The sequence below is a fragment of the Leiobunum rupestre genome, chromosome 4 (genome assembly GCF_980474605.1).
Source record: "Leiobunum rupestre chromosome 4, qqLeiRupe1.1.hap1, whole genome shotgun sequence".
NCBI classification, from domain to species: domain Eukaryota; kingdom Metazoa; phylum Arthropoda; class Arachnida; order Opiliones; family Sclerosomatidae; genus Leiobunum; species Leiobunum rupestre.
In genome coordinates, this window is record NC_143387.1 from 30,803,315 (window position 1) to 30,830,138 (window position 26,824).

Genomic DNA, 26,824 nt, shown 5'->3' on the forward strand with positions numbered 1-26,824 from the left:
GAAACTGTAGGCAACAATTGGTTGCTTTCGCACTCTCCTAATAAGAAGTACATTGAGAAATTAACAATGATGGTGTATAAAGAAAAAATATTGTGGGTAATTCCAGGAGAGTTCAACCAACACATTGAACCCTACCCCTTTCAAGTTTCTCCATATTTTGTATAAAGGTTTTTTGGATTGGGAAACTAATCTGAAAGTTTTACGGCTATTGGTCAAGGCATTCTTGAGAAACATCATTGACCTTTTTCTAAAAAAATTACCACTATCCCTAAAATGTTTTATTTTGTTTATCTGCTTGTATATGTCGGCCGTTAATGGGTCAGAGTGTGAATCGGGGTCCGGCTCTTGTAAACGATAAGGGCAGTGGTGCACTGGGAGATGTTAGCTCTGATCAAAAGGTCATATCTCCACTTCGGTCAGCTACGGGCTGGAAACTGGGTTTCTGCTCAGGCTAACGGAGAGGGTTCAGGAAAACTGGTCGCCTCAGAGGATTGGGTAGCCTGTGATGGGGTGGCAAGTCTCCGTATCAGGCGCAGTGTTCCTGTTTCTCGGCCTTTTGGGGTAACACCGGGTGTCTGGTGCCAGCTGTGCTGGGTTATGTGGGCCGCTGTGTGCCCGTTGTTCCCCTTTAGGAGCTCTTTCTGAGGGGTGTGGCTCTATTTACATAGGTAGGGTGCTGGCTGGAGTTGCTATAGCATCCACTCTCTATCCCACAGCTGTGCGCGAAGTGGAAGCTGGTTGCCCCATTGTTGTGCCATTTGTCGGGATGAGTGGCTTCCATTGAGGGTGAGATCATCAGTAGTAGGTGTTGAAAGCTAACTTTGACATAATGACATAATGAACTATTTATAGTGTAGCAATAGCCGTTAGATGGCGCTAGGAGCTAAGCTTTTGAACCATGTAGAGGTACAAGTATAGTCTATGGTGTATGTATACAGAGTAGGCCTAATTAGGTAGTCTTTGTAAAGAGTCAGAAAAAGTTGGCAACACTGAAGTAGACATAGTGGGTCAGTAGTCCTCTAGCTTTGGCAGTGATAACTTTATACTTTTGTAATGGATTAATCAATACTAATTATGCTAAATTAAATCAATGATATTTTAATTGGTATGTTAATTTATCCTACGAACCACTATTAACAGTAGGGTCCTACTACCCATGCTGGATTTTTCATCGGTGTGGGCTTGTGGACGCTGGCGTAGGGCATTCTGATGAGACCACCGGTGTAGTAGGCTGTTTGGTCGCTTGGAGCACCGGTATATAAATTTCTGACCACATGCTTGTATATGTCGTACAAAATCGTGCTAGTTCTCATTTTATAGAGTTTTTCCAGCCAAAAAATTATTTATTCAAATAATTTTTTTAACTTGGTTTTTAATTTCTTTTTCAAAATTCGACCTGTTTCTCTTCTTTTTTTTTCAAACTTTCCACCATTTTCAAATTTCTCAACCTCTCGTACAACAGCTCCCTACCCTAACTATTAACGTTAACCTCAACATGTTTTTATGCAATTGGAAACCGAATAGCTTGTGTGAAAACCCCTTAAACCAGTGGGGAGAAAACTTGCAAACCCACTCAGAAGTTGTTCAGAGTTTTCACCCAGTGCCACAATCTGGGATCGAACCTGGCTCCTCGTGCTGCGAAGCAAAAGTGCTAACCACTCCGCCACCCCAACTTGTTGATTTAGCAGATAACTATTCGTTTGTTATTAAAGATGAAACACAAGGATTTCATTGGGACAACCTGCAGGCCTCTGTGCACCCATTTGTTATACATTTCACTTAAGTTGAAAATGGAAATCTCGAACATAAGTTTCTGTTATAAGTGACACCAGAGTACATTCAAATCCTACTGTCTACTCCTTTATCTCCAAATTGATACCAGAAATTAAATAACACGTTCCCAGAGTAAAGAAGTTGATTTATTTTTCCGATGGCGGCCAGTACAAAAAGAGGTGCAATTTCGTAAATCTTTGTTTTCATACATTAGACTTTGGTTTGAAGGCAGTGGCATTTTTTGCCACTTCACTCAGAAAGGGCCCACGTGACCGTATCGTGGGAACTGTAAAATGCAAAACTGAGAAGACTGGTCTTCAATGGCATGTAGCTGGACAAATACTAACTCCCAAGGACATGTATATACCCTTACCAAAAATAAGTGGTCTAAGAACTATTTAAGTTGGTTTTAAGTTTGTATTTGAGAAAATTACCAACTAAATACCAACTAAAAACCTACTTAAAAACAACTTAACACCAACTTAAAACCAACTAAAAACTTACTTAAAATGTTACTTAATAAAGACCACTTAAAGCCAACTTAAAACTTACTTAAAATGTTACTTAATAAAGACCACTTAAAGCCAACTTAAAAAATAATGTAATTTTCTGACCACTAAATACCAACTTAAAGAAAAAGGCATTTTCCTACCAACTTAAAACCAGCTTATTACCAAATTAACTAGTTTACTGAAATATGCTGACCACTTAAAACCAACTTAATATCAACTTAAATGTGAATATCAACTAAAAACCAACTTATTTTTTGGTAAGGGTATTTTCTATTTGACAGCTTTTGAAAAAATTTAATTTATTTTTATCTCTATCAACAAAGTGATAAAAAATACCGAACTATTGAGAGAAAATTTTTTGAGCACCATCATTATAAAAGGAACTCAACGTTTTACCAGGTCATTCTTAAGACTACAAACTAAGTAATGTAGGCACCGTTGTCCTTAGACTATGTTCTAAAAACGGTGACAGTATCTACTTCCGGAGGCGGAAAAATTAACTTACCGGACTATTTAATTAAAAGTGACCATAAATTAAGAATAACTCATATAAAATTCAAATAACTTAAAATCATATCAAATTGCTGTTTTAACATAAAAATATTAAATAAAACCTTTGTCTTAGAATATTGAGTTTTTATATTATTTTTGGAAATTTTAGATATGAGGGGTAAAACTCAGGAACAAAAATTTTACATTGAGATTTTAAGTGTTTCTTATGCACAAGAAGTCGAGAAACTTGAAAATGGCAGAATGTTTGGAAAAAAAAGTATAGAAACAGGTCAAATTTAGAAAAAAAAATTTCAAAATTTTATAATTTAAAAAAAATAATTTGAATGAACAATCTTTTTTTTGGCTGCAAAATGAGTACTCGCACGATTTAGTACAACATATACAAGCAGAGAAACAAAAAACATTTTAGGGGTAGTGGTCATTTTATAGAAAATGGTCAATGCTAAAACTCAAATAGCAGTAAAGCTTTGAGAATCGAGTTTCCCCATCCAAGAAACCCTTTATACAAAAAATATGGATAATTGTTTTTTATTTTTTGGCTTATATTTAGAATAGAGTATATTATGATTTGTTTAAGAGAGTTATATAGTTAATATATTTTCAGATGGACAGTTTGTGTATGTCAGACTGCCTGAAAAAGAAGAACAAAAGTTTTCTATTCATGGTACTTTAGGCAGTGCTTCATCTTCAATACTAAGGAAGAGAAACTATGAACAAAGTGGTCCTTTGGGATTAAGCAGTGCAATTATAGATCAAGATTATAGTATTGGTAACTATCTTTATTTTTCTATGTGTTGTAATTGAAAGTTCATCTATTAGAGCAATGATAGTATGGAATGGGTTCAGCACCGTGAAACTCAGCCTCCACACCCTATGGCCAGAGTATTGGCTTTCTCATTACCATAATGCCATCTTTGACCACGCATCCAATGACATTTTACTTTATTATAAGCGCCTAGCTCAGAGAGAAGATCCAAGCAGCTCCAAAAAGTTAAAATTTATTGAACTAGAGCCTTAAGTTATCTGAGAAGGTTTTTACTTTTCCACATTGACAACACAGGGGAAAGAGTGGTGATTTCCTCTCAAGATCACTTAAGTACATTTCCCCATCAATGGCACATGGAAAAGCAAGTTTCTCGTCACTAGGTCATATAAGCACATGTTTCAATTGATGGGATGCTGAAAATAAGGGTTGCAGTGCTGATCTTGTAATTATTTTTCAAAAAACCATAAATGGCTGGACAAAAATAAGAGATGCAGCATTTAATAATGTAGGGTTTTCTGACTCAAATCAAAGTGATTTAATTCAAATTATTTTTATTTATTTGTACTGTTGTTGTATTGGAATTAAAAAAATTAGAATTTCTTGGCCTGGCTCTGAATAACACAATGACTAGAAATTTAAAACTTAGCACACAAAGGCTAAAGCCTATTTTGTAGTTTGGTTATTGCAACTCCATGACCTTACTACTAACTGTGCTCAGTGTCTCAGGAAAGGTACACGTGTAATAATAATCAGCTAAGCTAATACCCAAGGCACCACCTTAGGCATAACTCATCAAGCGGCTTTTAAAGCCATTAATTCAGGTTACAATGCGTAGGAGGGTGATGGCGCAAACTTAACTCAGGAGTTGTTCAAAGTTTTCACGCAGTGCCACAAGCTGGGATCTAAACCGGCTCCTCTTGCTACGAGGTGAAAGTGCTAACCACTCCGCCACTCTACCTTATGTATTGAATAATAACTATAATCTCATTGATAAGTGATAAACCAATAAATTTTAGTCATGTTAGGAAATAACCTTTACTTTTTTAAAAACTACTGCTTTGTGATATTTGTGCTAACCACAATTTTAGTGGCTGTAAATAGTTTTTCATAAATTCAGTTACGCTTGCAGAGCTTGTTTAATGTTGCTCTTATGTCACGATGTCATAGCTTTGACACATGTGGTTTGCACGTGCACGTGAAAATCTCTGCTGGTTTATCACGCACTGAGTCGCACTCGTAATATTACCAAGTTAACGTTCTGACGTAGTAGCTACATTAAAACAAGAAGGGTATGTTAATTTATAAAAACACCAACTGGATTTGAATAAATATTGTACCATTGTTAAAATGTGATGTATAGTATGAATCCTCAATGATGATTATCACTCAGGGTTAACATTAATTTAGGGTCCCAAAAGAATCAGCTTCACTCTCTTGTCAGGGCTGAAAATAACCTGTATACTTCAATTTCGTCTATCATTGGGGCAAAATGATTTTTACTAGACATGCAATTTTGTCACTCCATTTTCTCTTTAGAATCTAATGGATTTGAGTTATTTAACCATTTTAGACGTACTTAATACTTCTAAATAATTGTAATTTTCATTACAGGATCTACTTTTCCAAAGCGTAGGCTTATGTCAAGCAGTGTTATTAAGTCATCAGTAGGTGCAACTGTTCCTGACATTTATAGCAATCTTGGAACTCTTCCTCGGGGAACAAGTTCTACCTTATCTTCTGGAATTACTGTTATTGGGCAGCCAACTACTCCAGTAAATGGTCGAGCAAAGGTTGCTACAATAACTCGAATTGGAGGGAGAAAACAAATGATTTCTTGGGTTGATGCTCCAGATGATGTATATTTTGTGGCAACTGAAACTACTAGGTAAAATTATAGTTGGTATTCATGCATATTTTCTTATGATATGGCCATTCATAGTTATTGGTCACATGAGTGCAGTTTATTAAGGCGATATCTGTTGAAAACTTTAGGTTAAACAGGTTATATTAATAACTGGAAACTGACACTAACCAATAGAATATTTGAACCAAAAAATAATTGTGAAACATTCATTACTTACATAAGAAAAAAATAGTTTTAATTTGATTTTTTTATTTCAAATGTACTTATAATAATAGATTCTGGTTTGGGAGAGTTGGGCCTGCTCTGGCCCCAGGTACTAATTTATAGGTACTCTTAGTTTAGTTTCATTCTAAATAGTTAATGGTAAAACCACATTATTGCTATTGATGATACCTTGTCAGTTATTGTCCAACCTGCTATTTTGGCAAATTTAACATGGAAATTGTCAGAACTTTAGGATTTTCCACCTACTTGTTAATTTGTTAAAATTAACTGTTTTAAATTTGACTGATAACCGGTAATGAGTAAGTGTCAAGTGTATTTGCACAATTATAGAATTTTGAAAATATGTTGAGCTAATATCGAAACAAATCATTGAAATATTAATGTTAGTGACAAGTTCATGTTATTTAAAATAAAAATTGCATTTATTTTTTTTACTTATTGAACAGATTAGTTCGGAAACATCTGACTATTCCTGAACTACGGCGAGCAGCAAGAAGGCCAACTAGAAAACTAAACTTAAGGCTCCCATTTATTCCACCGCCCTCCTTGGGAATGAGCAGTCGTGCTACAGGAATTGGTGGCATTGTTTCTTCGACACTTCCACCTAATTTAGGAGGCATCTTGCCTCCAGCTTTAAACTTGGGGGGAAATTTAGATAGATTAACCAGCCAAATTACTGATCCAGTTGTAGTTCTAGACTGAATCCCTGTATAATATAACTGCAATTGACAGATTAGATCAAATTTAAAGATTTTTGGTAATTTCAGTTAATTTTTTTATTCATTACAGGCAAAATATTTTATGCATTTATGTACATGGTTTTAAATCTTGGTAAAACAATTTACTTATGCACGGTCATTGTGTAATTTTATATAAACATTTTATCATCACTTGTATTTTCCATTTTTAACTGAATTAAAACAGGGTGGTTTTCAAATATTTGCACAATCATAAAATATCCCAATTGGTATTTATTTTTCCAAACATTATCTTCATGATATCATATGAAAAAAAGATGCTGAAAAAAGTGATTAAATTTTATATCAGCATTCTATAAATAAGCATCAATACAAATTGAAAAAAACCAATCCACAGAATTATCCTATGCAGCCATGCAAAATTTTCTCTATTGATAATTAAACATCTTAAAAATTGAATAACAATAATTTCATGAAAGAAATTAAAAAAAATTGCACCGGGTTAAAAAAAAACTATTCGCTGACTCTTAAAATCATCTAAAACTTTAAATTCTTAGGTATATCACTTCTTCATTTGAATCTTGTACTGGTAATTCAACAGCTAAATTCATGTTAGTAGAAGTACCCGGTGTAGTATTACACTGACTTGCAATTGTTACTGGTAATTTAGGACCATCTGTACACTGCCTAGAAAAAATAATGTTAACCTTAGACTGAATTTGCCTGAATGAATAACTGCTACTGTTAAGATTATAATTTGCTCCCAATCCAACATTCTGTATTTCTTCATTGTTGTAACTAGAACTTTCTTGCAAATTATTTGAAGATAGCTCACAAAGTCTAGATCCATCATTAATTTCGAAATTTTTTATTACAGTATTGTCTTTAACTTTAGTTGCTGGTATTGTCTCTACAGAACCGCTTGAGAAAATTGTCAAATTTCTTAAATCTACTTTCATAACTTTGATTTGACCACTGCCACTAGGGCATGCCTCATTGGAATCAGGATCATTACAGAACATTGCAACCTTAGAATCTTCAAGCTTAAATACTGCACTTCCTGGTCCTTTTGTGTTTGTTCTGTCAATTCTAACAGTGCCATCTGCATTTAAACCAAGTTTTGCCATATGATGAGCAAATTTAGCTCTTTCTTGCTCTCTTCTACGATATTCCGGATCCTAGAAAACGTTTTACCAATTATATATTGTAATTAAATATTTTCAATACTAACCAAGAAATACTGTGGTGATTTTTACCATTCTAGCTCTTCTCTTGCTTTCTGTATTCCGTGCTTGTTCTTTTTTTCTATATTCTGGATCCATTCTTGCAACACGTTTAGACATTGTGTTTCTTTCTTGCTCTTTCTTCCTATAATCTGGATCCATTCTGGCAACACGTTTTTGAGCAGTATTTCTCTCTTTTACCTTCTGCTTTTGTTCTGTGTCCTCGTAATGTTCCAATGAACTACTATCTGATGGACAATTTTGGCTTTATAAAGAATTTAATTTATTAGATTTTTCTAAAAACATTCAAAATTACAAACTTAAGTAATAAGAAGCAAATATAATTTATTACTTTAATAAAATTATAAATAACCTATAACGTAATGCAATAAAAACTAAACTTCAAAGGGTCACAGAAGCAAATGTCACATTTCATAATTTACTTAATAATGGTTTTATGTTGGACAAATAACTCTTGGTTTATTGTTATATACTATGGAGACTATATATGGTGTAGAAATCTGAATAGCAAGATCACCATAGGGGAAGTAATCAAATACATCCCAAAATGAAGCATACGGTCAGTCCATGATGATTTTCCATGTTATATTGTCCAAACATGTAAAATTATTTTTCTCTAGAACACTTCCGTTGAACTGAATCTTTTGTTTAAGAGGTCCATTCATAACATATCACCCCAGAAGTGTCCACTCTAAATTTGGTCCAGTGTTTTTATGAAAAAAGGATTTTTCGAAATGACAGTAAGTGCTTTGACTGTACTCAAAAAACCACAAAAATTAAAAAAAGTTCAAATTGCTTTACGTGATATTGCTTGAGTGAGAAGTAGATAAGTAATTGCATAGAATTGTTGTTAATGAAAAAAAAACTGTACTTAGGAATGAATTGCTCTGAACTATAGAATATTACCATAATGCATTTTTGACGACAAGTGTTTACTCATATTGAGAAAATAATGCACAAGGTCGCTATGACAATAATTTTATCTAGCATAGGCGGTAATATAAGCAAGCGCGGGACAGGGGAAGTGTCCTATTTGGTCGAACGTACGTTTTTAATTTAATATAGTGGTGAAGAAATTTATTTGGAATTTGAATTTGGGTGAGAATTTGTCTCTCGTCTGCTTTTATATTTTTTTAAATTGACGCAGGTTGTAAGAGTTCGTCGCATACGCGTAACGGTTATTAAGTGTTGAAAATAGTAATTTCTTAATTGATTAATCATTCCTTGCTATGACCTCACAATCATTAACCCTAGGGTGGCTCCATCTAGTGGCGACATTATCACATTAAAGATGACTAATGTTTTTTATTACTAATGAGTTAGTTGTCAAGGAGAACTTGAGCTCACAGGGTGTGATGAATTAGCTTCCCCAAATACATTAACTAGAACATAGGCCTTTGTGGTCTTGTAAATATGTATAGTACTTTTAACTTTAACCTTAACGAAATACAATAATAAATCAGTTTATGTAAATCAGGTTTGATTTATTCACCTACTTTCCAACATTAAGGCTTAGAATGATTTTAGATTTTAAAATTTAACGTTTAATAAAATATTATGGAATAATTGAAATTCCTGTTAACTACAAATTACATTAAAATAAAAATTCAAATTTAAAATGTATGTAAATTTATCCCATTTGCTCTGCTGTTACTTTGGTGTAAAAACCAAGAAAATAGGTGCTCTAGTTCTAAATTTGTCTTAGTAATGGCAGCACTACACGACGTTCAACCAAAATGAAACAGCGTCCTGAGCTGGGAAACTAAAATTTTCCCCTCCAAGATTTTATAAACACTGAAATTGGGTTCACCTTTGTAATTTATTTGCCTGTTTAACTAGTTTACTTAAATGTGAATAAGCAAATGATAACAGCAACCACAAATAACTTTTAGTTGGTAGCTCTGCATTGAAATGAAACTTATTTCAATTCCACCTATGTGGTTCAAAACCTCTAACAAGATGTTAGGTTCCAATCTAAGTAGAGACTTAGCATTGTATGCAGTTCATCATTACTCATCGTTCTTATTGAAGTTTATATAAAAATATATTAATTGGAAACTATTTACCAAGGCAATGGTGTAGCTAGAAGCCAGCTAGTAGTAATATAATTATTAATAAATGTAATAGAATACCTTTTACGTTGGAATCTCTTATTATCTTTAATATCCGTAATAAAATCATTGATAACTTGATCAATCAAATTCACTTTACTCTTTCGTTTTCGTGGTATATGTTTCTTAGTAACTGTTTTGTTTTTATTTTTTGTGGAACTTTCACCAGCCATTTCTGTTTAACCACTAACTTTTATTAATTTACAAAGGCGAAATTGATCAACGTAATATATCAATGTTCGGTCCCTCTCCAGGGTCAATTTTCGATGAATTTGAACGAAAATGATTAACTACTTCAAGCAGACGACCCCTTTCAACAAAAGAAACCAGCAATATGCCACAGAAATAAGCCTTTCCATTTTGGTCTGGGTTAACCACATAACACCAATGCTGGCCTAATAGCATATGTAACATAATTACTCATAAGTATGCCACTGTACCTTTATTCCATTCAAAAATCTTCACTAACGGTTTGTTTCACCATGAACCAGTAAAAAGGTGGACTACGTTAGATTTTAACCTTTTTATTAATCCTAGTAATTTTGGAAGTCACCCTATTGGCTACTAACATATTTATTTAAGCCAATGGAGAACCTCTAAATTGAGAAGGAATTTTTTGCGTCGGAATTTTAGTCAGCCCAATCAGCTTTATTGAAATTTATAAACTCGCTCGGTTTGTGCGGATGAAGTTAAATAATGAGTAGATTAGAAAAATAAAAGGTTGGGGAAAATGACCAATACGGTTCAGTGATCGCTTTCCAAAAATGAAACAAGTTGTCGAAGTGGGATATTCCCAGAGCCGTAGCTAGAGAAAATGGCGCCAGGGGCGAGCTGCAATTTTGGCGCCCGCTAATATAATAATATGGACCAATTTTGGTGCACCTATACCCTAGCTACGGCGCTGGATATTCCACCAGCGTTATTAAAACCATGGATGTTCATTACTACATCCATGTTAAAACCTTTATCAATATCAAGCCTAGAAGAGTTAGGCCTAGGCTCAAAAGAATCTGCAAACTTTGCAAAGACTCCAACCTTGTAGATGCTCCAGAAAAGCTCAACCTGAATTTAAACTATTTTTTCCAATAAACCTGCTTCTTTTATTTGACAATGTAAATTTATTTTAGAACGTGAGTCTCCGAAAACTTAATTAATTTGCAAATTCATTGCATTAACAGCACTGGACACTATATTGTATCTCATTTTAACTCCTAAGCCTTGGTTGTTCAAACAGGTTTGTTTACTAAAATAATGGCCGTCGATTTATCAGACGTAGAGCTAATTTTGCGATTGCATAATCGGCATTCGAGATTCGATGACGTCAAATATTACGTAAAGTACGGATGACGCAATATCTGTGAAACAAACCGTTAGTGAAGAAATAGAGCTAGTGGCATACTTATGAGTAATTATGTTACATGTGCTAATAGGTAATAACAATAATTATAATCATAATAGGAGTTTATTGTCTTGTGCAATAATAAAATAAAATTGGTAAAAATAAACATGTAATAACCATCCCTTTTCTCCATTTTAATTTAATATTATGACCAAGGTTATTTTTCTCCATCTATAATTCGTGACCGAAAACTATCGCTACGACCCCTTTCGTTGAAAATAACGCTCTTATGACTTTTAAATTTGTATCATAGGCGCAACCTCGGGGATGACGACGGACATAAGCACTATACAAAGTCTTAAACGATTTAGCACTAAAAAAAGAGAAAGATCGCTTTAATAGATAAAGGGCTCTCATTCCCTGGGCAGAAGCAGCTTTGCTGTGAGTGTCCGAGTGTCCCCCAACATTCTGCCCGAGAGCATCACCCCCAAATCACGAATGATATTTTGAGATTCGATTAGTCTGCCACCAAGAAGATACTGGAAGAGGGGGTTGTTACTCCCACAATGCAGAACTAATGATTTGGTGGAGTTGAAACTCATACCTTTCGAGCCCACAAAATAATCTAATGCATTGACATCTGATTGAAGTAAAAGAGCATCAGACACAGAGGTGATTCCACGGCCAGCCTTGCTGTCATCAGCAAAAAGTTTCAAAAACGACTCCTTGACCACAAAGGGGAGATCATTGACATAAATTACAAAAAGTGTGGGGCCCAAAACAGACCCCTGGGGAACACCACTAGTGTCCGAGCACCAGGACGAAGTGACGGCATGAAGAACAACACGCTGAGACCTATTACTTAGGAAATCAGCAATCCAGTTAACAATGATTGGGGAAACCTCTAAGAGCTCCAATTTGCGAATAAGTAGGGAGTGGGGGACTGTGTCAAATGCTTTCCGTAGGTCTAAGTAGATAAGGTCAACGGCGTCCCCATTATCAAGACAGCGCGTGACAGCCTCCAAAGTTGAGAACAGATTCGTGAAGCAGGAGCGTCGGAGGAGAAAGCCATGTTGGTCATTAGAAAAGAACGACCGTTTTGAAAGGAAAGAAACAAGAGTGTCACGAACATGTGTTTCGAGCTCTTTACTGGGGAGACAGGTCAAACTAATAGCTCGAAAATTGTCTACCGAGCAGGAATTGGGGGACATTTTGATGGCAGTGACATTTGCCGGTTTCCAAATGGACGGCCGCCGACCCGACGCAATAGAGAGTGTAAATATCGATAACAGAAGGGATGCAAGAATGGCAGCGCCCTCTTTGAGAAGACGGGGATGAAGATAATCCGGCCCAGGGGATTTACTAATGGATAATCGATTAAGATAACGCTTTACAGTGGCATAAGAAAGACCAAAGTCTGTGGGGCAAGAAACTTCATACGTGGAGAGATTGTAGTTAGTAGACGAGAGAAAGTCTCCCAGCAGGACCGCTTCAGGATGAGACTCAACCGAAAAAACAGATTGGAATAAACTGTTCAGGGCCTCCACAATTTCAGACGGGTGACGGATGACCATCCCAGCTGAGTTCTCAACCACTATTAGAGGTTTTTTAGGCTTATTGGAGCGTGCAATGTGAGCGTATAGGGCCTTAGGGTTGCTAGGGATGACATTAACTAACTGAGCCTCATACTGGAATTTAGAAGAACGAATGTGACTGGTAAGAAGGTTCCGTTTGGTCGTGAAAGCGTGCCTAGTCAAAACAGACGGGAAGAGACGAAATGTTCTAAACGCGGCACGCTTTTCCCTAATTAAATCATCGGTGTCAACTGTCCACCACGGTTCCCGACGAAGCCACTGTGGGGATACTATCGTCGCGAGCCTCAGCGACAAGGCGTAAAAAGGTAGACATCATATCATCGAGAGAGGGGGAATTATGAACTGCAGACCAGTCTTTCGTTAAAAGGGAAGCGCTAAAAAGGTCGAAATTCCCACGGTTGTAAACAAAACGTACAGGCAAGGTAGGAGAACTACGGAATGCATGATTTACACGTGATCGCTTTTCCATAAAGGAGCTAGGTGGGCTAGATCAGTAATAACGTCCCAATCAAATGTAAAAATTAAATCAAGTATAGAGGGTAGGTTGGTCCCCCGTTGCCTGGTTGGGGCAAAGACAAACTGTCGCAATTTGCAGGAAAGGGAGACGTTTTTCAACCGATCGAACCCCTCTCGAGGTAGAGGCAGAGCTCCAATCAATACAGGGAGCGTTGAAGTCACCCAAAATAATAACTCGATTGGCCAACATACTGCCTCTCTCAATTGTCCACAGGAGTGTTTTAAGGAAGTCTAGGGAGGAAGAAAGACTACGGTAACAACAAAGTAGAAGCAGCAATTGATCATCCAGTTTAAGTTGGCAGACTAGTATGTTAGGGGAAGTGAGCGAGCGATTAAGAGAAGCAGCAAGGGACGAACGGAAGTAAAGCGCACAACCCCCACGATTGGTAGTAGCACAGTCAGAGTGAAAAATGTCATAACCCTCAATAGCGGGAAGTTCAGAGGGAGTGTCCTTCTTCAACCAAGTTTCGCTAAGCGCAATGATGTTTGGAACACGGTCCCAAATCAAGAGTTTTAGTTCATAAAGTTTATTAAGTAGTGATTCCACATTAGTTAAGATGGAGAAAGAAACACACGTGGTTGAGAAGAATTCGGCCGCACATGGATAGAGGGAGGAATGGAGAGGAGAAGATTGTCAGTGCCGCCGTTGAAAGTTAGGAGAGCCCAGGGGGAGATAATTGGGAGAAGCGTTAGCCCTCCCCCCCCCCGTGGGAGCTTGTAAGGTGTGAGGGGAACCCCACTGCCAGCTGGACTGGGAACGTTGGGACATCGGATATCGCGTGTAGGGATAAATGGGTGGCGGCCCCTGAGGGGCAGAGTGCCGAGAGTCTTGCGTTGAATGATCCGGCCCCTGGGAGCGCACGGGGGAGGATGGGCGGTTGGTAACTGCGGCAGTAATAGGCACTACTTTTTAGTTCCGGATGCCAGGACCACGTTCACCTGCAGTAAGTCGGGTCAGAGATGTGCTTCAAAAATCCCCTTTTTTGGGAATCGGTATGGAAGAGAATTTTGATTGGTCTAGGAAAACGCCCAGGAGGCACAGGCAGCGCCATAGGAAGCCGAAAGAAAGAGATATGCAGAGGGAGGTTACTAAATTTCAGATCTAACGGCGGAGAGCTCAGATTTCAACAGATCGGTCATACAAACGAATTGAGCCCTATTTGAAAGTTCAGCTTGGTAAAATTTCTGTTCCAGTTTGAGAACACTGGCGTTAAACGTAGAAATGTCAGCGTTAGTCTGCTGAATAGTAACATCAATGCCATCGATTCGAGAGTTAACCGCACTGTTATCAATTCGCAAGGAGGCAGTTTCACCGCGGAGAAGAGCAAGTTTATCTACAAGATCAGCCTGTGCCTTTAGAATACCACAAAGTTTACACGTGAAAGTGGTATCGTCATCCACCTCAAAGGGAATCGTGCCAAAGACTGAGGAGTTCTCAAAAAGTTCCCAACGGGGACAGGACTTATATCCAATCCAATCGATAGTAGAGGATACCACATCTCGTCTGGTACGGGCAGACCGAGAACCTTTGGTCAGCACCGACTTGTTGTCGTCCTTCGTCATAATGGAACCACGAGGCACAAAGGCTTAGCAGCCTGGCAGGAAATTAACAAAAGTTGCGGCGTACTCACTGCCAAATGACTTAGTGTTGATTGTCAACAAGTAGGAGAGGATTAGCGAGAAGTAAATTTAACACAATTTAAATTAACAGTTAGAAAAAAATACAAAATAATTAAAAAAACTCAAAACGTTTTTGGAGCAGGAAAAAAAAGCGTCGCCCATAAACCGGGTTGCCAAAAGTTCTCCCAAGAGGCGTCTCTTCCTATTCCCGCAATGCACGGCCCCCTGCACGCGCTCACGCTGCTCGCGACGATAGCGGCCCCGGCGATCGACTGAAAATTGCGAAAGTGAAATTAGTTAACTTTTTTCCTACATCGACCTTTGGCGCTGACGTAACAACTAAGAAATGGATGGAGTATATGGCGAAAACGTTCCAATTTTTAGAGTTTCATTAATTATTACTAATTGTGTAATTTTAGGGTTATAATTTCTTTCCGTAATCTTTAAATTACTTATTAATAAATAAGTAAAATACGTTTGGATATTTTTAAATCAAAATACGCGCCGAGAAAACCAGACAAAGAAGACGCTGTCGACGTTAATAATGTAAACAAAAGAACTAGTCATGTGTCCGCTTATCAGCTGTTGTTTTTCGATTTTATTCTTAGAGTTCTTTGATAGTAAGTTGTTTTAATATTTACAAAGTTAACTTCAATTTAAGTAAATAAGTAGTAAATGTAATGCAGATTATAAAACTAGAATATTATTTTTACAGTTAACAAAGTCAGACAATGTTGAAGATTGCTGAAAATATATGTATGAGACATGTAAGCATTCTAAATCACAGACTCACTAGCAGTGATGTTCCAAGCGGTACATTTGTACTTTTTTAATACATTTTTGATTTTGAAGTACAAAAATACATTTGGAGATTTTTAATACGTATTTAGTACATTTTGTAAATTTATGATACCAAAGTAAACTTTCAGATACGTATTTAGTACATTTTGAAAATATATGAAACGAAAATACATTTTTATATTTTTGACATATATTTAGTACATTTCTTTAATTTGGGGGATTGTTTTAAATTTAACCATCACAAATTTTCTGCTTATCTCCGAATTTCCATTGTAAACCCCCGCTCTCCCACCCTCCCCACCTCAGCCACCTGTATAGATAGCGAAATTTCGCTCATAGCTCGGACTTATTGGAATACTGGTTTTCAAGGGCAGCTGCGTTTTAAAGGCAGTTAATATTTCGGACTTCTTCTTTTGACCGTTCATCAGTATCAATAGGGGGGGGGGGGGTCAACCCCTTTTGCAGACATAGAGCAGCTTTAAATGCAAGAAATTGATAGTGAAATCTACTTGGCCACTCTGAATCACTCGCGGGGTAACAGGTGTACATTTGTTTTGTGGAATGTTTTGTGTACTTACTATTTTACTGTTTCTTTTCGGGTTTTCACCACACTATAGAGGGGGTGGGTTTTAGGAGACTTTGGACAGTTGGGCTTATGAAAATCAAGGAGACTGTAAACAAGTTTTTGAAAATATGCAAACAAATTTTAAGTCCACATTTTTGTTTCTACTCATTTCTTGTATTTACAATTTTCGCGTCCATCATCTAATTTTGTGTAATGTAACATCTGAGTTCTACCTACGAACATCTGCGTTATTAAAGTTTGTTCTTTTATTATAGCATATGTAACATAATTACTGATAAGTACATAGAAATCTCATAGGTAACTAGAATGCTGCCGCCTACGGCCGAGCTTGACGCCAGTTCGCCTTGAACCTTCAGCCAATGAGAGGCCGTAGAGTGGTTCCGCCAAGGAGGATAATAATCCTCCTTGGTTCCGCTACTATAGCGGGAGTTAGGTGATGTCATTCTCTCTGAAGGCATTAAATTCATGGCAGAACCACTCTTTGAGCTCTGATTGGCTGAGATCTAGCTATCGTCTGCCACGGCGTTTGGTCCATTTGCCAGTTACACGGCAGCATTCTAGTTACCTATGAGATTTCTATGGATAAGTATCCCTCTCAAAAATACAGAAATGCTTATAATCCTTGCGCTATTGAAAAGGTTACCATGGAAATAAAATCATGTGATCGCGAGGCACGAGCTAAACTTGACATGGGACAAAGCCAGAAACGCGTGAGGAATTCTCACTAACTTCCGTTTCCAATCGGTAAAGTTGATGACGCGTATTTCGTCACGGAGTTGTAAGTGACGTAATTTACGTCATATTACGTGAACGAAAATGCTTTTATGGCATCCTTATGAGTGATTATGTTACATATGATTATAGCAATAAGAAAAGTTAAAAACTAGAAACGTTTTGAAATTTCCCGCTCTCTTTAGTAATAACGTTTTGAAATTTCCCGCGCTTTTTGGTAATAAAACTCGAGGGCGCGCGCCGCTCAGCTTATAAACGAAAAGTACATTTTATCCTCCAAAAGTACATTTTGACCTAGGTGGAAAGTACATTCCTAAATCGCGGCGGAACATCACTGCTCACTAGTCTCAGAGATCCTGGCAGTGAGTCTGTGATTTAGGATCTCTGCTAGTCTCACTCACAGTTCACAAATCACAATATGGGTTAGGCCTAAATGTAGAGATTCCCATTTTTTTTACCAAAATTTAAGTTAAAATTGGTTTTGGTTAATTGCCTTTAATCCATTCCTGACTAAGAATCTCGATAACTTAGTAGTCCCACGCTCACATTAAAGTAATCAGCTTTTTTAAGTAAAATTCATTAAGATTCAATTAAAATTACTGGATGATGTAGGAACATGCTGGATGATGTAGAGAATATGCTGGATGATGTGGATAAACATTCTTTTCGTTTCTGATGGTAGTTATATTCGAATTTGAGACCTTATCGTATATTGGCTCATATGTAATGCCACCAATTAAGTAATGGGTAGTGACGTACATCTGGTTCCAAATTCTACGATTACGCATTAGCCTCACAACAGACTATCATTAACTGAAGTACCTTAAAATGCAAACCACAAACCAATCTTCCATGTGAAGTGTATGCTTCGTTGACTACAAAATCATTCCTAGAGATGCTCTTAATCCACAGTTTGTATAAATTTTCATCAGCGGGTAACTGATGAAATGACACTTTGGCCTTCTTAAAAGTAGATGAACACAATGGAACAGAACAATGCTGGTATTTTTTAATTGGGTAAATTGGAGGGGCAGGTCACTTCCTTGATTAACGACGCATCTCTCAAAAGATTAAATCGTGATTATTTTGATTAAATTCAATTTAATCACGATTATGTTGATTAAATCATGTTTAATTAATTAATATAATCTTTAAATCTGATTTAATCATGACTAAATGATTAAATCTTATATAAATGATTGAAATGATTAAATCGTGATTAGTATGATTAAATCGCGATTAGAAATTAGAACGAGAATCAGAATGATTATATTGCTGATTGGAATGATTATAATTGTGCGTGATTTTATCGAGCTTATTAGAATAATTTACTAAATGATTAGAATTATTATTTCGTATTTACCGCGCTCGATAAAATCTCGATTCGACCGATTATATTGATTAAATCGTGATTAAAATGTTTAAATCATGATTAAGTTTAAATTGTGATTAAAATGTTTAAATCTAATTAAAATGTTTAAATCTGATTAAAATGATTAAATCCTGATTAAAAAGATTAGATCCTGATTAGAATGATTAAATCTCGTTTAAAGCGTGATTAGATTTTCTAATCTTGATTAATTTTTGTTAAAGTCATTCAACAGTACTAGTCTGTTCTTACTAGTCAGTTTTCTGTTGTACTACCATCGTTTCATTAATTGTAATGTATATATATATTTTAACCAAGTCGAAAATAAACCGTTCATTACTTGTAGCTGATGTCACTGGATTTATTTCGGTATCTGCGCTCTGCTCCGTGTTGCTGTTGAAAACTTGAACAATTTTTTTAATTTTAATTACCCTGATTTAATCACGATTACCTTGATTTAATAATTTTACTATGATTAAGACGCACCCAAAATGGAAGTGACCTGCCCCTCCCGGTAATTTTCACTTATTAAAAAAACAGGATGTAACGCAGCCAGGGTAATAGCATTTGAGCAAAGTATTAATGTTTTATCTTATGCAAATTATAAAGAACAAAGATTGGTGAATATGACAAACATTATGAGCAGTTATCATAATTATAGTCTTAAATAACTACAAAATACAGTTTTTAATAACTTGAAAACTCATTGCCAATAAAAAACTTAAACCATTTATGGTTAGGCTTAGCAATAAAATGTTACCACTCAAAATATTGAGATATTTATTAAAAAAAAAATTTGAAATGAAAACTTACATACTTAAAAAGTGTTATTACTAATTGTTTGTTACAAACTTCTCCAAATTCAATAAAACAGTTGGAAAAAAACTTCACTAATGCAAATTCATCGCCATTGAAACGTATGTTAAACTTCCCGCCTCTTTGATAGATTCCGGTTGTTACACCAGCGTTCCAAGCGACGGAAAATCGCTGTCGCGAAAATACATGGGGAGGAAATTCTTTGCCGGGGCCGCTATCGTCGCGAGCAGCGTGAGCGCGTGCAGGGGGCCGTGCGCAATGTTAAAAGGACATCGCACTTCTTCTATGGGATTTCGCTTTCGACAGATTTTTTTCAAAATGAAACATGTTGCTAAGCTTGATCAAAGGAGCAAAATTGTCTATGGCCATTTTCCCTAGCTCCTATAGTTTGTCCAGTATCAGCGGTCAAAAGTGGACAATAGGAGTCAAGACCCATCGGTTAGCGCTCTACGCTCGCGCGTCGCTAGTCCGGGCTCACTATCAATAGAATTTTCTTGCCAAGATTTTTACACTCTACTTCATTATTTCTTTTCTCGCAACTTATTATTCGATGAATTTTCGTACGTGGAATTATTTATTATTCAATATTTTATGAGCAATAATAAAATAAAAGAAATACTAAAGAAATCAGAATATATATGAGTAACCGTTTCGTTGAATCCCACATTCAACACTCGCTTATAGGTAAGAAACAGTCTCTCAACAACAGATCAAACACTTATTTATCGATACAGCACATAGTCGGTTAAAGTCACGGTCACACACACGACAGTTAAGACTCAATACTTAACTATTTATCTACTGAGTTCGTTCATCGTGCGATCAGAACGTCGTACCAAAGATAATTTAAACTCGTACCCTAGATTCGAATACTGAGAGCTTTCCCATTTACGGGTTTGTTACGAAGCGTTTACCCTTTTCCGGTACGTGACCTCAGAAAAATCGGGCTCCATCGGTTGCGGTAAGGCGCAAACCATGGAGCGAATTTATTCTGAGTTCCGGCGGGAAGGGGGTAAACGCTATCGGCAAAGCGCGAGAGAGTGATTTCGAATCTAGGGTACGAGTTTAAATTATCTGGTCGCACGAACAGAACGAAAGCTTGGTTTTGGGAAGCACCCGAAATTTCGGCAAGAAACCTCTATTGATAGAGCCCGGACTAGCGACGCGCAAACATAGAGCGCTAAGCGATGGGCCGAGACCAGTGTTGGAAATAAGCTTTTTAAAAGTACTGGTCAATATGACCACAATACCCCCTACTTAAAAAATAATTTACTGGTCATGACCATTCTTTTCTACCCCACTTATCTCCCTCCCTATTTTATTTTTCTTTTGAAAGTTAATGGCAATTAGGAACTATAATGATATTTATTTAACACAAACCAAAGAGCTTCGATATTTATGACATTTAAAATATTTCATCATCTTGTTCTTCGAATAAAAACTTATCCGTATTTACAGTTTTAGATCATCTTCTAGTCCTTCGAATCAGTTTTACTCCTTTCTGACTTTCTTTTTGTTTCTAAAAGCCATAAAGAAATTGGCGGATAGGCATCAATGTCTTCTATGTTTCTTAAACATATTCTTAATGATTGTTCTAGATATTTTGCATTTAGCTCGACGAATCTGACTGATTGTAGCAGAAGAACGGCAAATTGCATTACTGCCAGCGGGGGGTAAAAACGTACGCGAAATGCGTTGTCTCATGCGATTCCCTAGTGGGAGAGGTGGGGGTGGAAGTTTAGTCTGAAAAAGTGAAAAGTTTCAGCGGGTTCGTCTGCTTCGGTATCTGGACCTCGTTCGGGCCTCGGGCTAAAAATGGATCACGCTTATTGTCAAAAGAAACAACCCAAATCTAAAAAGCCGAATGGTTAGTATTACAATTTTAATAATATCGATGTAGTCATAAATTGTTTGTTTTAAATATAATTTCTGGGGTAAACTTTAAAAAACGCTGCCCTCTATAAAAAAAAATCGGGTAGGGGCAGCTATTCTACACTTTAGCCCTTAAAACAAAACCTTTGAAATCCAATCAGTAAAATAAAGAAAATTTACGCTTCAAATCAAACTTGGTCGAACCCTTACCCTCGGGGCTCAGGCGGTCGGGCCTCGTCCTCCAGTCCCGATTTTTTTTGTTTAGACCATAGAAATAGAAATTAGACTAGAAGCACGATTGGATTGAGCGGGGTCGTACCAGCTAGAAGGCTGCCATCAGAGTGGAATCGCGATAGTTGCGCCATCTCATAGAAACAATTTAAACTAAATAAGTCAATATGGTCACGTGGAATAACATAAAACAGAGCTTTAGTCCCATTCGACCGAAATCCCATTCGACAGAAGGCGGTTTTTGAGGTGTCCCATTCGACCGAATTCCGCCGAAACGTGCGGTTTTTATGTGTCCCATTCGACCGAACGCTTTTAAAATTAACAACAAATTCAACACAAAACCAGCTTTTTTCCCATTTCTTCAAATACTACAGGATTTGCAAGTCGAATACCACTGCTTAAAGCTGGATCTGGATGTTGGTAAACCACCAAAACAAATGTCAAAGAAATACGCTGAAATGAACTTAAGGTATGCAGCCGCAATCAAAAACTACTACAAAGACCGCGAGAATCCTTTGAAATCTCAAAATGAAGTAGCACTCTCCCTACTAGATGCAGTAGCTATGAATTTAGCTATGCCATTTTAATATCTTTGTACTATGCATTTATTTGAAAATAAAATGGAATGAGCATGAATTATATTTTTATCTTCCCCTAGTCAAGAAAAGTAACTGAACCAAAACTGAAATAGTAAACTTAACCAACTCTAACCTAACCTAACCTAACCTAACCGAACCTAACCTAACATAAACATGGATCTTCGATAGTACATACCTTATAAATAAAATACCAAATCACCCCGCCAATTGGGCTACATTTTAAAATTCTTTCGGTCGAATGGGATTCGGTCGAATGGGATTTCGGTCGAATGGGAATAAACGAAAACAGATCGTAGGCATTGTAATAAAAACTTTTTTTTATTTATTTGACATTATATTAAGTTATTTAAACAGCTTTAGGAAAATCATAAAAATCTCAAGAATCTACTATATCTACCGTGTCAACCTTAAAGTCACCCGTTAACTTTGCGCAATCATTGTAAGTCTGAGATACCACAAATCATCACAGTTTAACTAAATTTTAATTATTTCAGTGTGGTTTAAAATATGCCTACATGAGATTCCAAAACCTTGATTTCAGTTTATTGAATAATTTTGTTGATTGTGCCGCGTTTTGACCATGACGGGTAGAAAACCCGCGGTGAAAAAAACGTCCCGTGAGATCTGTCGCTTGTGTAAAAAGAACATCGTACAATATGAAGAAACGATTCCTTGCCGACTATGTAAATAAAAGTCGCATGCAACATGTCTTGGAGCTACGACTAAAGAGGAAATTGAACTTTTTTACAACAATAAGATAAGTAATCATAAATGTAAACAATGTATATCGAAACGAAATGAAAATTCGCTAATTGACAGCCCAAAACCTCGCGGTAACAAAAATAAACAGTCCGAGAGATGGCGCGTACATTGCGATTCCACCCTAATGTCAGCCTTCTAGCTCGCCTGTTTCCCTTGGGATTGGCGGAAAGCGCAGTGCTTCTAGTCTAATTTATATTTCTATGGAGAAAACGTTATCATATGACCCGTGGCGCCGTCCATTATTTTTGAAAAAAAAATCTTTTAGCCGGAAAACGCGTCTTATTTGAACGAACCATTGAGAGATAGATGGCGCCACGGGTAGAATGATAAAGTTGTCTCGTCATTTGGGAGCAGACACAGTATTCTTATTTTTTAATAACTTGTTTCGCGAAATACTGAAATCCGACGTTTTGATTGGACCCATAGAAATCTCATAGGTAACTAGAATGCTGCCGCCTACGGCCGAGCTTGACGCCAGTTCGCCTTGAACCTTCAGCCAATGAGAGGCCGTAGAGTGGTTCCGCCAAGGAGGATAATAATCCTCCTTGGATCCGCTACTATAGCGGTAGATAGGTGACGTCATTCTCTCTGGTGACATTAAATTCTTGGCAGAACCACTCTTTGAGCTCTGATTGGCTGAGATCTGGCTATCGTCTGAAACGGCGTTTGGCCCATTTGCCAGTTACACGGCAGCATTCTAGTTACCTATGAGATTTCTATGATTGGACCTCTAGATTAATATTCCCAACTCAATGGTGTAGCTTCTACGAATGCATGTTAACTTTTTACTACTGCGAAAATTGACGGGAAAAGACTGAAATCTAAACAGAGTTGAGGTTCTATAAGCTTTATATGCTTTTAAAATGAGAATTTCAGCCTTTTGAAGATTTCCACCGACCAAAAAGTTGGAGGGGGCAATAACATTAGCTGCCCCTCCCCACTGTACATTTATTCCATTCAAAAATCTTCACGAACGGTTTGTTTCACCACGAACCAGTAAATAGGTGAAATACGTTAGATTTTAACCTTTTTATTCATCCTAGTAATTTTGGGAGTCACACTATTGGCGACCAACATATGTATTTAAGCCAATGGAAAACATTTAAATTGAGAAAGAATTTTCGGTGTCGGAATTTTAGTCAGCCCAATGTAGCTTTATTGAAATTTATAAACTCGCTCGGTTTGTGCGGATGAAGTTAAATAGTGAGTTATTTGGAAAAATAAAAGGTTGGGAAAAATTACCAATAAGTCGAAGTGGGATATTCCACCAGCGTTATTAAAAACATACCAAGCTTAGAAGAGTTAGGCCTAGGCTCAAAAGAATCTGCAAAGACTCCAACCTTATAGATGCGCCAGAAAAGCTCAAACTGAATTTCAACTATTTTTTCCAAATATCGAAGCTCTTTGGTTTGTGTTAAATAAATATCATTATAGTTCCTAATTGCCATTAACTTTCAAAAGAAAAATAAAATAGGGAGGGAGATAAGTGGGGTAGAAAAGAATGGTCATGACCAGTAAATTATTTTTTAAGTAGGGGGTATTGTGGTCATATTGACCAGTACTTTTAAAAAGCTTATTTCCAACACTGGTCTCGGCCCATCGCTTAGCGCTCTATGTTTGCGCGTCGCTAGTCCGGGCTCTATCAATAGAGGTTTCTTGCCGAAATTTCGGGTGCTTCCCAAAACCAAGCTTCGTATTTGGTTTCGTTCTGTTCGTGCGACCAGATAATTTAAACTCGTACCCTAGATTCGAAATCACTCTCTCGCGCTTTGCCGATAGCGTTTACCATAGAAATCTCATAGGTAACTAGAATGCTACCGCCTACGGCCGAGCTTGACGCCAGTTCGCCTTGAACCTTCAGCCAATGAGAGGCCGTAGAGTGGTTCCGCCAAGGAGGATAATAATCCTCCTTAGATCCGCTACTATAGCGGTAGATAGGGGACGTCATTCTCTCTGGTGACATTAAATTCTTGGCAGAACCACTCTTTGAGCTCTGATTGGCTGAGATCTGGCTATCGTCTGCCACGGCGTTTGGCCAATTTGCCAGTTACACGGCAGCATTCTAGTTACCTATGAGATTTCTATGGCGTTTACTCCCTTCCCGCCGGAACTCAGAAAAAATTCGCTCCGTATTTTGCGCCTTACCGCAACCGATGGAGCCCGATTTTTCTGAGGTCACGTGCCGGAAAAGGGTAAACGCTTCGTAACAAAACCGTCAATGGGAAAGCTCTCAGTATTCGAATCTAGGGCACGAAGTTTAAATTATCTTTGTTCGTACCTACAACCATAATGTTGAGAATGTACAGTCAGTCGAATTTGCCAGTCAGAACTACAGAAGGCACAAATCAAACACTCCAAGGAGTATAATAATCAGTAAGCCTACTAGGAGTACTATAACCAACGGGGGGGGGGGGGGGGAGTTAAAAAAGTAACTTTCTAAAATTATCGCAAAATATCGGAAATATAGTTAAATTATCGCAAAAAGCGTACGCGATTGAAATTTTAGTACGTAAAAATTGAAAGGATAAATTATCGCAATGTACTATAATTATAATACGGTTGGCAACGCTGATAGGGTCTTGGGCGATCTCAGAGCACCCAAGAGCTGGAAATGGAACACGCGAGTAATATCAGGTGCCCTTTTTCATATTACTGGTTCTAATTGAATACTTTACATTTAAATTATAAAAAATATATATAAAAGGCCAGATGGCGCCCCTTCGGAGCTCGGCGCTCTAGGGCTTAGCCCTAAAGGCCTGCGCAAAACTTTATCGGAGGAGATACGAGCACGCAAATGGAACATAAAATATTGATCAGAGCGATCTAGACTGTTCGAGAGCAGTCAAATAGAAAACATTATTACTAATCTGCAAACCGCACACACACCTTAAAGGGCAACGCAAGTGAGCTGGCATTTGTGTGACTATGTATGCAAAGTGCGAAATTTACGGTTAACTCTGCGTGGTCTCGCTAGTACCGAGCATAGATATCTTATAACATAGAATGATTCCGTATAAATACAAAATGGGCCAATTACATTTTCGGAGGTTTCGTCATTATTAGCCAATCACGATTCAAAGAGTGACTACGGCAACGACTCGTTGCCATCTAGTTTGAGTTACTGAAAATAATAATTCGATTTTAGATTACGTCACCTTAAGAACCTGCATTTGATTGGCCCACGTCAATTGAGTTAGGGCTCCCTGCACGCGCACACGTGAGCGTGAGCGCGTGCAGGGGGCCGTGATCGAGTTTAAAACATTATTAATCATGGTAGACTGTTTCTTTACTCGGCGGGGCAATTGGAAATGTTAACAAACGGCGGGCTTTCAAATTGATGATTTGGTAAAAATTACTTCAGGAAGCTCAGTGAGCCTAGTGGAACAATAACTCAGAACTATAATTACTGCAATATCCGTTTTTTAAAAAACACTTTATTTAACATAGTTAATATCGGTCTTCGTTGAGTACTATCTCTTATGTTGTTTAACAGTGGAATGTTGAATTTAAGCAGAGTGCGAGACATTGATCTTGGCTAAGCTTCTAAGAGAAAAAGCATATTATTAAATAGAAGGTAAAGTTTTGAAAAATAAGACAATTATCAGTATGATTGTTGCTGTTGAATTCAATGACTGTCGTCAATTCGTCATAAGTGTCATTCTTTAGTGTAATGTATTTTTTCTGGGATATAATTACTCTTTCATAAGGTTTTTGTTTATCCAAATTTCTACAAACATTATAATAAATATAATATTACTTACTTTATATGTGAAATAGCCTTTAAATACAAAGGTTAATATTAAGGACCTTCAGTCACTGCTTCTCCCAAAACTGCCATTGACATTGCCTGCTTTTTAAAAGTTGGGCCTATGTCAGGCCTAGGCTTAAATATTTTAAAAGTGATCCTAAACGAAATCTTATTTATCTTCCTCACAATGACATTTAAATATTCCTTATAATAAATAAATATGAAAACAAAACTAAAAGTTCAAAAAATCTTAACACTATTATTAAATAAAAATCCAAAAACGTTGAAGTGGTTCATGTGAAAAGGTCCAGCAAAAACCTATGGGAATTCTGCGAGCTTGGATCGGAGGGATCCTGTAAAAATCGTCTGAACTTCTACTATTTTTAACCGCCATGTTATGGCGCTAGCGACTTGCCGTAGTCAATGAATGGCCTCTGATTGGCTGAAGTTTAAGCAAAGACTATATGATCATTAGTCGTTGCTACAAAATGTCTTGGCGTCAGGTTCTCCCGTAGACGGGAGCATTCTAGGA

General features: G+C 37.1%; 2 protein-coding genes and 1 long non-coding RNA gene across 4 annotated transcripts in view; 2 read left to right on the forward strand and 1 right to left on the reverse strand.

Moving 5' to 3' along the window:
* Positions 1–6,562, forward strand: part of MTA1-like (metastasis associated 1-like) — a 31,459-nt gene extending 24,897 nt beyond the window's left edge. The window contains exons 14-16 of the mRNA XM_090170984.1: positions 3,403–3,567; positions 5,176–5,449; positions 6,100–6,562. Coding sequence (XP_090027110.1) covers positions 3,403–3,567; positions 5,176–5,449; positions 6,100–6,355 — 695 coding nt within the window. The 3' untranslated portion in view covers positions 6,356–6,562. The remainder of the gene's footprint in view (positions 1–3,402; positions 3,568–5,175; positions 5,450–6,099) is intronic.
* Positions 3,574–4,164, forward strand: LOC149947463 (uncharacterized). Its single transcript, XR_016480250.1, has 2 exons — positions 3,574–3,788; positions 3,859–4,164. It is a non-coding gene; the product is annotated as an uncharacterized LOC149947463 (long non-coding RNA).
* A 204-nt stretch (positions 6,563–6,766) lies between the features above and the next one.
* LOC149947464 (uncharacterized) lies at positions 6,767–9,987 on the reverse strand. 2 transcript variants are annotated; one of them, XM_090170986.1, is made up of 3 exons: positions 9,728–9,927; positions 7,608–7,822; positions 6,767–7,529 (listed from the first exon to the last, which is right to left on the reverse strand). In XM_090170986.1, the coding sequence occupies exons 1-3, from the start codon at positions 9,774–9,776 to the stop codon at positions 6,897–6,899; spliced, it is 897 nt and encodes a 298-aa protein (XP_090027112.1). In that variant the 5' UTR covers positions 9,777–9,927; the 3' UTR covers positions 6,767–6,896. The 2 variants fall into 2 exon arrangements, with proteins under 2 accessions (XP_090027112.1, XP_090027111.1); XM_090170985.1 differs by having other exon boundaries at positions 6,769–7,529; positions 7,608–7,839; positions 9,728–9,987.
* Between the last annotated feature and the right edge of the window lie 16,837 nt (positions 9,988–26,824).

Bases quoted from the DNA above. Each gene is read 5' to 3' on its own strand.
- LOC149947464 (XM_090170985.1), bottom strand. From the start codon at position 9,879: ATGGCTGGTGAAAGTTCCACAAAAAATAAAAACAAAACAGTTACTAAG. The intron at 7,840-9,727 runs GTATTCTATTAC...TTCTTTATAAAG, and splicing joins AAGAGATTCCAACGTAAAAG to CCAAAATTGTCCATCAGATA. The intron at 7,530-7,607 runs GTAAAAATCACC...AACGTTTTCTAG, and splicing joins GCAAGAGAAGAGCTAGAATG to GATCCGGAATATCGTAGAAG.